This window comes from Parathielavia appendiculata, assembly GCF_033297405.1.
Source record: "Parathielavia appendiculata strain CBS 731.68 unplaced genomic scaffold N657scaffold_65, whole genome shotgun sequence".
NCBI classification, from domain to species: domain Eukaryota; kingdom Fungi; phylum Ascomycota; class Sordariomycetes; order Sordariales; family Chaetomiaceae; genus Parathielavia; species Parathielavia appendiculata.
This window is the reverse complement of record NW_026944284.1, coordinates 21,535-34,399: the sequence shown is the minus strand read 5'-3', so window position 1 is coordinate 34,399 and position 12,865 is coordinate 21,535. Positions and strand designations below refer to the sequence as shown.

General features: G+C 55.6%; 5 protein-coding genes across 5 annotated transcripts; 3 read left to right on the top strand and 2 right to left on the bottom strand.

Moving 5' to 3' along the window:
• Positions 1-2,312: 2,312 nt before the first annotated feature.
• On the top strand, positions 2,313-4,363 carry N657DRAFT_584276 (MFS general substrate transporter; the record flags this gene model as incomplete). Its single annotated transcript, XM_062789737.1, has 7 exons — positions 2,313-2,428; positions 2,489-2,538; positions 2,667-3,201; positions 3,283-3,412; positions 3,491-3,687; positions 3,757-3,975; positions 4,045-4,363. 7 exons carry the CDS (start codon positions 2,313-2,315, stop codon positions 4,361-4,363), a joined length of 1,566 nt encoding a protein of 521 aa, XP_062641857.1.
• Positions 4,364-4,869: 506 nt separating this feature from the next.
• N657DRAFT_694660 (uncharacterized protein) lies at positions 4,870-5,964 on the top strand. The gene is made up of 2 exons (XM_062797304.1): positions 4,870-5,537; positions 5,610-5,964. Exons 1-2 carry the CDS (start codon positions 5,326-5,328, stop codon positions 5,668-5,670), a joined length of 273 nt encoding a protein of 90 aa, XP_062641856.1. The 5' UTR covers positions 4,870-5,325; the 3' UTR covers positions 5,671-5,964.
• Positions 5,965-6,002: 38 nt separating this feature from the next.
• N657DRAFT_685511 (uncharacterized protein) lies at positions 6,003-6,917 on the bottom strand (the record flags this gene model as incomplete). The annotated part of the gene is made up of 4 exons (XM_062796784.1): positions 6,003-6,181; positions 6,264-6,280; positions 6,323-6,465; positions 6,561-6,917. The coding sequence occupies 4 exons, from the start codon at positions 6,915-6,917 to the stop codon at positions 6,003-6,005; spliced, it is 696 nt and encodes a 231-aa protein (XP_062641855.1).
• Positions 6,918-9,235: 2,318 nt separating this feature from the next.
• N657DRAFT_651667 (uncharacterized protein) lies at positions 9,236-11,474 on the top strand. Its single transcript, XM_062794206.1, has one exon. The coding sequence runs from the start codon at positions 9,358-9,360 to the stop codon at positions 11,137-11,139; it is 1,782 nt and encodes a 593-aa protein (XP_062641854.1). The 5' UTR covers positions 9,236-9,357; the 3' UTR covers positions 11,140-11,474.
• N657DRAFT_717803 (uncharacterized protein) lies at positions 11,280-12,677 on the bottom strand (the record flags this gene model as incomplete). Its single annotated transcript, XM_062797494.1, has 2 exons — positions 11,280-11,643; positions 11,716-12,677. 2 exons carry the CDS (start codon positions 12,675-12,677, stop codon positions 11,595-11,597), a joined length of 1,011 nt encoding a protein of 336 aa, XP_062641853.1. The 3' UTR covers positions 11,280-11,594.
• Between the last annotated feature and the right edge of the window lie 188 nt (positions 12,678-12,865).

Genomic DNA, 12,865 nt, shown 5'->3' with positions numbered 1-12,865 from the left:
TCTCATAGAAATCTTGGTAAGCGTCCCGTGTAGAGCCTTTCGTACGAGAGCTTTCCAACAGAGCTGATTTTTTAGTTTTGACAGCATCGTGGCGGCGTAGAAAGCGGTCGATCCATCTAGCACCCAGGGGCTGATGATCACCTCCTTCAGCCAAGATGGCCTGCGCGAAAGCCACCACCTGGCTGCGTCTAGGAGCCCTTCCAGACTTTTCTTCATTGAGGCGCCAGTTGACTACATGCCTCTCTTGCACAGGACTGAGCCGTTGTTCGTGGATTTTGGCTTGTTGTCGAGGGTGGGCGCCATGAAGCCGTCGGTTCAGGGTAGACTGTGGGATGCTGTACTTTTCCGCTGCATCTTTCTGTGAACAAAGGCCTTCTTGAACCTCGGTTATAGCCAATTGAATAAGCTCTTCCCGGATAGCGGTCATGTTGATTTTGGCCCAGAAGTGGATGAGTTGTGTTCAGTTGAAGTTAGTCATGTCTGGAATGGTGGTGCGGTGCCAGGATTCCATTGTGGGGCCGATTCCGTTGCGGGGTCCAGACGTCTATAGCCCTAATATGGAGTTTAGCGAGGGCTCTTGTAATAATGACTGAATCATAGAATGACTGAATCATAAGAGCTGGAACTGCTCTCAGTTGACACTGAACACGACGCCTCCTCATCGCTGAATTGGAGTTTGTCCTCGCCTTGAATCACTCCGAGTTAGAGTCTCTTTTACTATTGTCTAAAAAATCTTCCACGGAATATGTACCTTACGATTCCTCCGACTCAGACTCGCCACGATCACTTGGACATTCTTTGAGTACCCCGCCACGGGTCCAACCGCTCTTCGCCGTCATTGCGTGATCTAAATCGAAACCATCCAGCCCTGAGGTAGTTAGTTATTTACAGCACTCGGATCGACTCGCTCATCTGCAAATGGAATTTCCACCACTTCTGCATTCTCTCGCGACGCGGTATACGTCAGCGCAGTCATGCCCTTCCCTTCCCTGCCCAGAGATGGGGTCTACCTTATCCGTCGCGAGAAACCCTCAAATCTATCTACATCTTCTACAATTACCACGGTGAAAGTGCCGGTGACCCTCGGCCGCGCACGACATCGGCCGTGCACGACACCTGCGTCGTCGCGCATTTCCGGATTCGCGTCTGCCATAGAGAGGAGAAAGTCCTTTATTTCATGGTAGCCGGATTGGAGCCATGGCTACTCCCCGAGTTGACGTCCACTCGGCCCGGCTTAAAGAGCAGTCCCATGGTAATCATGTTTCCCCGTATCACGCAAGAGAAGGTTGTCCACCTCTTTTCTTTTTCCTTATTGTTTACTCGATGCCCTCAGCCGCAGAATTTCAGCGTCGACTTGCTTTGACGCCCAAACGAGGATTGGCCCCGGCCGGGAGAGGTAACGGTGTTGCTGCTTCCACGCCGTATGACCCGAGGCTCCAACATGAAGCTGACCTCTTACCTGGCAAGTACTAGCTTGATGATCCCCGGCATCCTTGTTTCAGCCGCAAACGCGTGGGAGGTGGGAGAGAGCGATGCGTAGAGCGGCGTGAGTGTTGGAGGCTAGGAGGCTGAGGGCCCTTCGAGACTTCGAGGGCTCCTCTCCCGTCGCACTTGACCAGCTCGAAGATGTCCCCTGAGCCACCGCTGTGGGATGTCGGCCTCGCCGTTGTGTCCCAACAAGTTGGTAATGAGCTTTTGCACGTGGCGGCACGTTTTCGGCTGCGCACGGCAGAGGTGACGGTCGCCGGGCTGAAGTCTGGGTCCCAACCAGCGACCAAGATGAGTGCCGATGATGAGGTGCTGAACATTGCTCAGGGAGAAAGCGAGGGGGGCAATCCAACAGGATGCGACGCACCAAGCCACCGACCTGTACGCCCGGCATCCAGACTGCCTTGGCGGCGCTGATAGCTGCACTTGGCGCTCCCACGGGGACCGTCGCCAAGGACCAAAAAAGCATGGCATTGTACATATGTCGCCTGCGAAGAAAGGGTTTCAGCGTATCAGGCTGTCATGCCCAGCTCAACCTTGGGATGCTTGACCCGCGCCAAGGACCGCCACGAGCAAGATACAACCCATTCGCCTGCTACGCATGTATCTTGAGCATCTATTGCGTGCTCGCAGCCATGCATGCCGTCAAGTCGTCTTGCCCGTCTTGGGCAGCGTCGAGATGAAGAGAGAGACGATGTTTCCCAACAACCGGGGAACTTATAAGAATCGGTAGTTGTCCCAGCTAAAATCTAAGTGACAGTCGCATTGGTTGTCCTTATTCAGGCTGAAACGCGACTCCGCAACCATCATTGTCTCCGGAAACCATGCTGAGAGACACAAAATCAGCAGAGGTGGACTACCCCCGTCCTGCCGAGGATGAGGTGGCCCTGTCGCTGGAGAGGGACTGGACCAAGGAGGAGGAAGTCAGGGCGAAGCGAAAGTACGTCCACTGCAACACACCCCACAACATAGGGCCCTGACTAACGAAGCGGTAATGCAGGTTGGATCTCCTCCTTATGCCGCTGCTCGGTTTAGGATACTTTTGTTTGCGTAAGTCCGTCCCTTTCACGGTACTGCCCCGTGTCTCTGTCGAGTTTGAAACCACACATCTGCCCCCTCGAGTTTGAAGGTAGCATAGAGTTTTTATACTGACCTTTCTATCTTCTTGTTCTCTTCAGAGCTGGATCGTGGAAACATCGCCAATGCCATCACCGACAAGTTCATGGAAGATGTCGGCATCGACCAAGACCAATTCAACGTTGGCCAACAACTGCTCTCCCTCGGCATCGTCCTTACCGAGATCCCATCCAACATGATCCTGTACCGAGTCGGCCCGGGAAAATGGCTCACTCTTCAGCTCTTCCTCTTCGGCACTGTTAGCACCTTTCAGGCATTCCAGAAAGGGTACGGCCCTTTCCTTGCGACACGGTTCCTCCTCGGCATCACCGAGTCGGGCTTTATCCCCGGTGGACTATGGACTCTGTCGACGTGGTATACCCGCTCCGAGAGTGCCAAGCGCATCATTGTCTTCTACTTCGGAAACCAGCTCGGCCAAGCGTCCTCGAAACTCCTCGCATACGGTATCCTGCATATGCGTGGTGTGGCTGGTAGACCGGGCTGGTTTTGGCTGTTCGTCCTCATGGGAGCCTTCACCTTGATGTCTGGTATCCTGTTTGGCCTCTTCTTGCCCGACTCGTTCAAGAACCCTCGCAGGTAAGTTCTCCAAGGGCCATCCCCCGTCTGTTCTTTTTCGGTGGTCCTTCTCGCTGACACGATTTGGCTGGCTCTCTGCAGCACCTTCTTGCCGCGCGTGAACATCTTCACCGAGAGGGAGATCCACATCCTGAGGACCCGTGTCTGGCTCGATGACCCCATGAAGGGAAAGAAGAAGAAGCGCATCGGTCGGCCTGCGTTCAAGAAGGCTGTAAGTCGTTCCCCTTGGCCTCCCGTCCAGAAAATCACTCGTCACCGGACCGTACTGACTCTTTTTGTTGCTTCCCAGTTCCTGAGCTGGCGTCTGTGGGTTCACTTTCTGATCTCGCTTGCCAACAACGGTCCGCTGCGTGCCTTTGATACCTACGGCCCGTCGATTGTGACCAGTTTCGGGTTCCCTGCGCTCTCGTCCAACGCGCTCGCTTCTGTCGGTCTCTACATTCAGATTCCAGTCGCCTTTGCGTTCAGTTACGTGTCGGACCGGTTGTGAGTTTTTGCCCCTGAAAAAGGGACCAACAATCCCATGCGACACCTTGCTGACATGGCTATGACTAGCAACAAACGCGGCGAGACGGTCATGGCTGGTTTTACGTGCCACTTGATCGGCTACATCTTCAACCGTGCCTTCACAACTTTGGGTTCTGACCTTCGAGGAGTCCGATACTTTGGCGTGGTGTGGACTCAGGTCTTTGGAACCTTCTCGCACCCTCTCAACATCACATGGATGTCTCTCGCGTGCACCGACTCGGAAGAGCGAGCATTAGCCATGACCATGTACGTCTTTCCGCCCCTTCAGGCTCTGCCGACTCCTGAATTTGTTTACTGACCTTGTTTTTGAAATAGGGCCATCATGGGTGGTAATATTGCGGGTATTTATGGTGCCCAGATCTTCCGTCAGGATGACCGACCACTCTACCAGCGCGGGTTTGCCGTCAATATTTCCATTCTCGTCGCAGGCTTGTTGCTCGCCGTCGTCCGATTCGTGGACGATAGGCTGCGGCGTCGCAAGGCAACTCAGCTTGAGTCTCAGGCGGCCGAGTCCGACAATGGCCACCTGAGCGACGAGAAGGTGGACCGGCCCCGGGACGGCGACGGTCAACCAGCGCGCGCCGATTCGACTAAGGAAGGCGTCGTCCTGCCGGCGGTGACGGGTGGTGTCTGAAGCGGCGCCGAAGTAGAGCAGCCTGGAGGACTTCTTCATTGGTACAGTTCTTCATGGGAGGCTGAGGGGGACACGAGGCTGTCATCTTGTGGACCTATTCCCGGCCCCAAACAGCGAACTGGTTTTGGTGCGGTCACCTTGAGCTGGGACGGGACTCTAGGACTTGGCAGGCAACCGAGTGTACTTGCCCGGAAGCAAAACTCCTATATTCCTTTAGACTACTACATGAGCTCCAACCTTTTGAGGGTTGTGGCCGTTCTCTTGCTATGCAGAACACTGCTCCGGCATTTGGTAGTCTCGCGTACAGTGTAATTACAAACAAGCTCTTGGTTTCAGCTCGGTAACAGCCGCCCGTCGGCGCCACCATATGCAAGCCAAGAAGGTGCCGCTGCTTGCGCCGTTTTAGCTTGGATGGCGTTAGACTTGGCACCCACGACAAGGTACAAATTCCGGCGGGATTCGCCGCCAACACTGAAGAGGCTTGAGATGGATGGCGTCTGGGCAGTGGCTGCAGCTGCAAAGAGTCGGTATGTGTACCTCCGTACTTGTTTGTATTTAAAGACTCTGTACGTAGAGGAAGATTTGTGCGCCATATATGCCGGCGATGTCGACGTCCATGATGACCATGTGTTGAGGGGTTAGTTTGGCTACCTTACTGGTTAAAAACGATTTGTCGAGGGGGTAGAGAAAGGTATGGTAGGGATCTTACGTGGCCACTGCCAAGGCGCACCATGGTTCTCAGCTACTTGGTAGACTACTCAAGTTGTAGGTAGGTCTCTGGCTCTTTGACAATCAAGTCTTCATTAGTAGAGCCCGCGTCCCATAGGCGCTCTCTTTATGCAAGCCTCCGGATTAGACGAGTCATGAGGCAGGCAAAGGTTCCAATATGTTTCCCTCTTGGTTCCCGGACGAGGTAATGTTCTCATGGCGACATCTCAACCTCTCATGGGTCGAAAGTGGAGATGCCAAAATATTGTCAAACACTCAAAGTACAAGTGCCCTCACACCAAAGCAATTGGTCGACCAGCATCCAGTCAGCAAGCGGACGTGCCATGCTCTTTGACCCTTGGCGAGTCCTCGTGGCATTGTCAAGATGGCCGACTTTGCGAAGACGGTGCGGATGTTCCCCGGTCTTGCGCCTGCAGCTGTGGCTGAGAATCTGGACAGAACCATGGTACGTAGCCTAGGGAACAGTTTTGAGATGGCTGTACTGTGCCGTCTTCTGTTGACCAATGAGTGGTTTCAGGAGAGGTAAATTGAGAAGGAACGAGGAGGAAATGAAAGGAAACCAAGAAGCAAGGGAATGATAGCATTCTATCGTTGATTAAGCTTCTTTCGGAATCAAACAAAAAAAACCAATCAGCAGCAGGAAACTCTTAGGGGCTTAGTTTCAGAATTTTGTCCTGTCATTGCCCGGATTCCCCGTCCTTATCGTCATCTCCGTTGCCATTCTCACCTTCATCTGATCCGCAAAGAGGAGCGCCTCTCGGGTCTACCAGTGTACAGCATACGGGACAAGTCGGTTCTTGATTTCCTTGCCAAGCTCAAAGTCGCAGTACAAAGCCGACTGCTCGTCTTCATCGGTTCGAGTCATTGTCTGAGTCATTGCGCGGTCGCGCCCGCTCTCCTCTACCTTAGGCTAACTATCATCATCCGATCCTTCATCGTACCCGCTCTTGCGAGGCCGGCGCCTACCGCGCTGGAAGCGCGCATCTTCGTTGTTGCCGCTGGTGCCAGCGTCGCTGTCGTCGTTGCCCTCGTCGTCCTCGTAGGAAGTCGAGTCAAAGAAGTCGAAGAAGGACTCGTACTCGAGTTCCCCTAGGTACCGTACGTAATTCGGTTGATCAGTAACTGCGCCAGAGCGGGTTAAGCATTCAACAATGATGACTTTCCCACCCACCAGTAGCATTCACGGCACTCGCGGTCAGGTCCTGGCCCGGCTTCTAGTCCATGGCGCACCCGGGCGCCTTGCTGTACAGCAGTGTGCCGTAGTTGTCGTCCTCGGGTGGCTCGCGGTCGTAGACGAACTCCTTTGCCAGTGTCGCGTTGCTGATGAAGGGGCTCTCCTCGACGTCGAACGGATCCTGAACGCCTGGGCACCCCTGTTGACGTTATGACCGGTGGGAGTAGGGTTAGTAAACTCGATCCGGACTCGCGCAGGTAGCTCAGCACCGGCTCGTCGCGTGAATGGATCCACTCGGCCACGGTCGGGTTCATTCTTCATTGCGCGGAGCCAGAAATGGGGAATCCCGCTGGACAGCGGCCCTTGATTTGCGGGCCGTCGCTGCACGGCCACGGCAAAGTACAGCACGGCGGCAGGCTTGTTCGTTCCGCTGGTCATGTTTGGCGCTCTTGGAAGAGGCTGTGGCAGCGGGCGAAGTGTTTGTTGCTCCAACCGCCACATCTCGTCCTGGTATCGCTTGTTCAGGGCATAGTGGCGCGACTGGAGGTCGAGGAGGCTGTGTACGGCACTGCCAATGATTGGGTTCTTCTGAAGGAACTTGAGCTGGTACTCGCTGCGTCCGGGCTTTGGGAGCTGCTTTTTCGGTGCCATTCTGTCGTAGATAACATGTAAGTAGTCAGGCAGGCGAGCGCCGTAATCGGCGAGACCTCTCCCGCCAGCGCCGGGAGATTCCAAAGGAGAGACAGAAGACCCTGATCAACCAGCTGCAGGCGCAGCTCAAGGACAAGGACAACCAGCAGCTGATCTCGAGCCTGTACCTTGTCTTCGTCGTGACGGCCGGGGGAGGGTCGCTGCCCCCGGACGGCTTGCCGACCACCGGTTTAGGAGGTATCCAGCTGTTTCCTGGTTTGCCTGCTGGAGGTAGGCTAGGTGGTACAAGTTAACCAGCCGCAGGGGCTTCCCTTTGGTTATCCCGGCCGCGGCCTCGGGCCCGGGTCATTGGCTGGGGCGTATGGATCGGCCCTGTCCGTTTTCGATGGACGGGCCGTGGGCGCCACTGGGCCGAGCGGCGGCATGCCCGGGCAACCGAACGCTCGGGTCGACGCCTCCAGGTTCAATGGCGGGAATGGGATGGACACGTCAACTTGCCTAACCTCAAGAAACACAAAGCGGGTAAGAAGGGCCGGACGGCCCGCGGAGGACGAGGAGGTAGGATTCCGTAGGAAAAGCAGAGGTGGTAAGGCTCAGGGCAAAGGCCAAGTCCGGTTTGATCTGGAAACCTGTGTATGAATCAATACTCCTGTCCATTTTTGTCTGATCTCCTTGTTTCCCAGATGCTCACCGTATGACGTACCTTATGTCGTTGTCTAGGTGGCGGGTGAACATGATCATCATCTCGCATTAGCCTGCAGGGATGCAGGCCATCGCTTCAAAGCTCCCGGCGTTGTGTATGACCAGGGAACTGCAAGCAGTTCGGCCACAATCCGAGTCGCCTAGCGTTGTCGGGGTGCATCATGTATCCTAGTCCCCTGTTTTCCAAGAACGGAGACCGGCTTCTGTTTTGAGAAAACTTACGACACCAAGTTGAAGCGAGGGAAGTAGATACGTTGGATACATACAATACAATACAATTTATTGACGCCCGGCGGGTAACCCGAAAGGGCAGCTATTACAATCTGACTATACATTTCCCAGGATATGTCCTGATCTCGTCGAAGCCCATGCAAAGCTCATTCTAGTTCATGTCCCCTCTTATACGATTCCTCTGCGGATTCTCGTGGGTTAGTAGGGTTGTTAGTAGGCTGGCTTGAAGGCGATTCTCCAAGTGTTCAACGTCCTATCTTCGGCGGCTGAAGCGGTGCCTGCTGTCCGTGGCACGAGGTGGGGGTTTTGGTTTGGTTTTTTTGTGGTGGGTTGGGTGGTTTAGTCGGCTTGTGGTTGGTTCGTGTCAAGGCGCCCTGTGGCCATTGCGAACCGTATGGTTGCCCGAACGGCTGCCATGTTGGGAGTCCAGTCTTTCTTATCCGATGGCGATTTCCCTCCTAGGTAGAACGAAATGTCGCTTCTGTGGGTGTCTGTGCATTCGAGCATCTCTGTTCGGTATGCCGTCCATTTTCTGCATCGGAAGAGGAAGTGGTCTACTGTCTCTGTTGCTTGCCCGCATGCGCACTGATCTGCCGGTACTGCTCCAATCCGATGGAGGTAACGTTTGAGTCTTGCCATGCCTGTTCTGAGCTGAGCGAGCACGCCAGCCTCCTTTCGTGACAGGTGGTCGTACAGCAGTCGGGTGTGTTTGCCTGGTAGTGCTGCGTCGACTCGCTTGGAATGAGCTCCGACTTTGTCTGGCAGGTGATTGGTGGTGCTTCTCTTGGACCATGCTACGTTGAGCGTTGTTGAGCGTGTCCTGGGCGTTTGCGTCTGCGGAGTGGCACCCTGTCTAGTGGCATGTTTGGCATTCTTATTAGCGATTTCCCAAAGCTTGTCCTCATCGCCCGCAGGGAGCCACCGTATTGTTACTGTGTTCCCGTTCTGCGTAGTGCTCTGATTGACTCGTAGATGTGGCAGATGTGGTGTTGCCCAGACTGCTGTCTAGGCTGCCGGAGCGTGAGAACGGCCGCTTTATTGCGTGTTGAGATCTCGATACGGCTAGACGTAAGCGTTGGCAGGGTGCCGAACGCTCGTTCCATCGCTGCCAGCTTCCCGGAGTACGGGTTCTGTTCTGATCTCGGACCCAGAGTACAGGAGAAGGTCCCAAGCTTTGGGCTGCCGTACACGAACGGCATACGTTGGATATTGCGGGACGGAACGATTGCTTTTCGAAACCACCTGCCAAATTTGAAAGTGAGATAACGTTAACTTAACATATCAAAATTCTCGAGGTCCTTGGTTGAGACCCTAACCCTGAGTGCCCCTGCCGAGCCTCGCATCGTCGCAAGCACTGGACCCTTCGACATTTTGTTGCCTCCCATCCGGGAACCAACGACAGACCAGCAGCATCCTTCCATCGTTTGCTTCTACTTTTCTTTTCTTTGTATTTTACTTTCTCACCTCGCATAGGCAGGGGCAGTGAGCGCCCCATGCCGCTGTCTTGATGACGCGCCCGTCGCCCACGGCGCATCTTCGCCGAATTCTGCAAGTCTTGATTCCCCTGTCAATCCTCTCGACCCTGTATCTCTACCTCTACCCCGTCTTCAGCATCTGCGCATTCCCGCTTCCGCCCGACCAGAAGAGTGCCGGCACCTCCGCCGACGCAGGGCGTGCGGCCTTCGTCGAGACGGCCAAGGTGCATTGGCATTCCCTTGCGGGCACCGCTGGGATCCCGAACTCGACCGTCTTTGTCCCCTCTCGACCCATCGCTCCTTTCCGCCTTCTCGCCCTCGGCGACCCGCAACTTGAAGGCGACACATCGATACCCACCGATTACCTCGGCGTCTTCCCACATCTCAAGAGCCTAGCTAGCCATGTGACGTTTCAATCGAGCCATTCCTCGCTGCGACAGCGCGTCCGACAGAGCATCCATGACCTCGTCGACATCTTCGTTGAGGATACCTTTGATGCGCTCGAGTCCCTGCGCAAGCGCATCGACCTCTTTGGCAACGACTTCTACCTCGCTCACATCTACCGCACCGTACATTGGTGGACGCGCCCGACCCACGTCACTGTGCTCGGCGACTTGGTCGGAAGCCAGTGGCTGGACGACAACGAGTTCTACCGCCGTGCCGACCGATACTGGAACCGCGTTTTCCGCGGCACCGAGCGTGTGCCGGACAATCTGGCTGCCTACCCGGCCGAAGAATATGATCTGGCCGGACATTTAGGGGGCGGCCCGTTCAACGAGTCGACTGCTTGGACCCGTCGCATCATCAACGTGGCGGGGAACCACGACATTGGCTATGCCGGGGACATCAACGAGGAGAGGGCCGAGAGATTCGAGCGCGCCTTCGGCAAGCTCAACTACGAGCTGCGCTTCGAGCTGCCTCTGACCGACGCCTCGCTCGCCGAGACCGTCTTCGACGCCGATCCCAAGTCGAACCGCCTGGTCCCAGAGCTCCGCGTCGTCGTGCTCAACGACATGAACCTCGACACGCCCGCCCTCTCCACCAAGCTGCAGGACGACACCTACTCCTTCATCAACAACGTCATCAACACGGCCGCCGCCGTCGAGTTCCAGGGCCACTTCACCGTCATCCTCACCCACGTCCCGCTGTACAAGCCCGAGGGCGTCTGCGTCGATGACCCCTTCTTCTCATTCCACGAGCACGACGGCAGCCTCCGCGAGCAGAACCAGCTGAGCGCCGCTGCCAGCAAGGGCTTCCTCGAGGGCATCTTGGGCATGTCGGGCAACGTCCACGCCGCGGGCCGCGGCCGCGGCAGGCGGGGCATCATCCTCAACGGACACGACCACGAAGGGTGCGACACGTGGCACTACGTCAACCAGTCGATCACCGAACCAGAGGACAGGCAGTGGGAGGTGAAGCGGTGGCGCCAGGCCGCGTCCTCCGGCATCGTCGGCCGTGACGAGCTGCCCGGCGTCAGAGAGGTGACGGTCCGGAGCATGATGGGCGACTTTGGGGGCAACGCGGGCCTGTTGAGTGTCTGGTTTGACGAGGCCAGCTGGGAATGGAAGGCCGAGTACGCGACCTGCCCGCTCGGGAGGCAGCACTTTTGGTGGCTGGTGCACATTTTGGATTTGGCTGTCGTGGTGGGCGTCTTGCTGCTTGCCGTCTCGACGCTGCTGTCGGCTTTTGGATTGGATGTGGATGGTACTTTGGAGAAGTGTGTGGCGCGGCTGTGTACGCCGCAGAGGAAGATTCCTGACCCCGACACGCTTGTCAAAGGAGGCGAGGTGGTAAAAAGCGATGGCCTGGGGTGACAACAGGAACGTGCGAGGCCTCTGTATTGCTGTACTAATATGTACATTACCTTGCAATTAGACGGGCACCATCGTTTCTGTTACATTGTCTTTCCATGTATTAGGTCCAGGGGTATGGAGAGTGAGGTTGTCATTAATATCGGTCAGGATCCATGGAGGGCCCAACGGCCCCGGATATCCATGATCAATGCTGAAAAACAAAAGCAAACGCAAGTACAGGAAGGGCCAACATCCGTTGAAGGATTGAAGCTAGAAGAGAGGAACAGATGGAAGAGTTAAGTTATGTTGAAATCAACATGAAAGAACCAAGGAAACCGCCTTGAATCAAGAACCGCGCGTTAATCCATCCGCCCGTCATCCTCTCCCCTTCTGAATCATCCCCTCCCTTGCCACCCCATTCTCCACTGCCGACCACAAACGGTTGAGCAGTTCCTTTCCTCAAGGCGTACACCGTCCTAGACGCTAGACTGCTCCCTGTACTGGGAGCTGACGCAACGGCTCTGTCTGAAAGGCCGTCAGATCATTGAAATCCTGAGACTGCGACCCACGTGCTAATAAGTTAGAAGATGTACATACTCGTGAATATCGCCCTTGGCAGTGTGGAGGCATTCCATCATGTCAGAGTGAGACTGCATCTCCTCCTTCTTGTCAAGATTGACGTTGCTCTGCTGCTGGCTGCTGTGGTTCGGGCTCATGTTGTTGCCGTCCTCTTGCGGGTGAACCATGGGCATGCCAATATGCGAGCGGGGAACCTTGGGGGTCATGGGGACCGTAGTCCGAGATGTATCCTGATAAGTGGTGTCGTAGTCCTGGAGACCTGATGCGACGTTTTCGGCGCGCTGGTCCTGGGGCCCATGTGAAGTCTGCTGCTCCCTGTGGTCAACCTTCATCTCGTCAGATGGGTTCTGATGAACTCGGGCCCGGTCTTGACGGATCCCAGTCGAGGCCTCAGCCAGATCGTTGTCGTCCACCTGTTTTGAGTACTCCTGGTCTCTGCCTCTGCCGAGGGAGTTGAGAAGTTCGCGGATCTTGAGAGTGAAACTCATGTTGCGCTTGGGCGTTGTCGCCTTGTCACCCGCTTTCCACTTTGTCTTTCCCTCAGTATCTGACGCTGCTGTGGAGCTATGCTGGGAGGGAGACATGGCCGTCTCCCGGTAAACAGGAGAGCGGGTCGAGTCCTGGTCATTGAGCCGAGACTTAGGAGTGTTCATGACTTGCATCATGCCCTTGGATTGCCGTCCAATACCGCTGAAGATGGCGTTTTTTTCGTCTCCGTGGGGAATTAGCTGGGCCACGGAGTCTTTTGTGCTGCTCGCCGCCTCCCTCTCGCCGCGGTCGGAAACAGACTTGCCCTGAGAATTTTCCGAGCAGTGGTGTGATTGTTTCTCTAGGGCACCTGAGACGCCGTTAAGAATGCCCTCGTTTCGCTCGGGGGTCCCAGCACAGTCCACCGGATTCATGTTACGATGACCAGTGGGCAATGCATTGGCGGTACTGGCCGTAAAGGCAACAATGAAGACGGTGCGAGTCAGCTGCATTGTTGGGGACGCTGTTCCGCAAGACAATCTAGATGCCACCAAGGTGAGTTTGGGATGGGATCCGAGGGTAAGGATAACGTTGTCAGAGGAAGAGAAATTGTCAGTAGGGCGCTGAGAGTCCAAGACAAATCCGACATGCTCAGGAGCCCCTTGGCAGGTCTATATAGATATGACAGGAGAGTTATGAC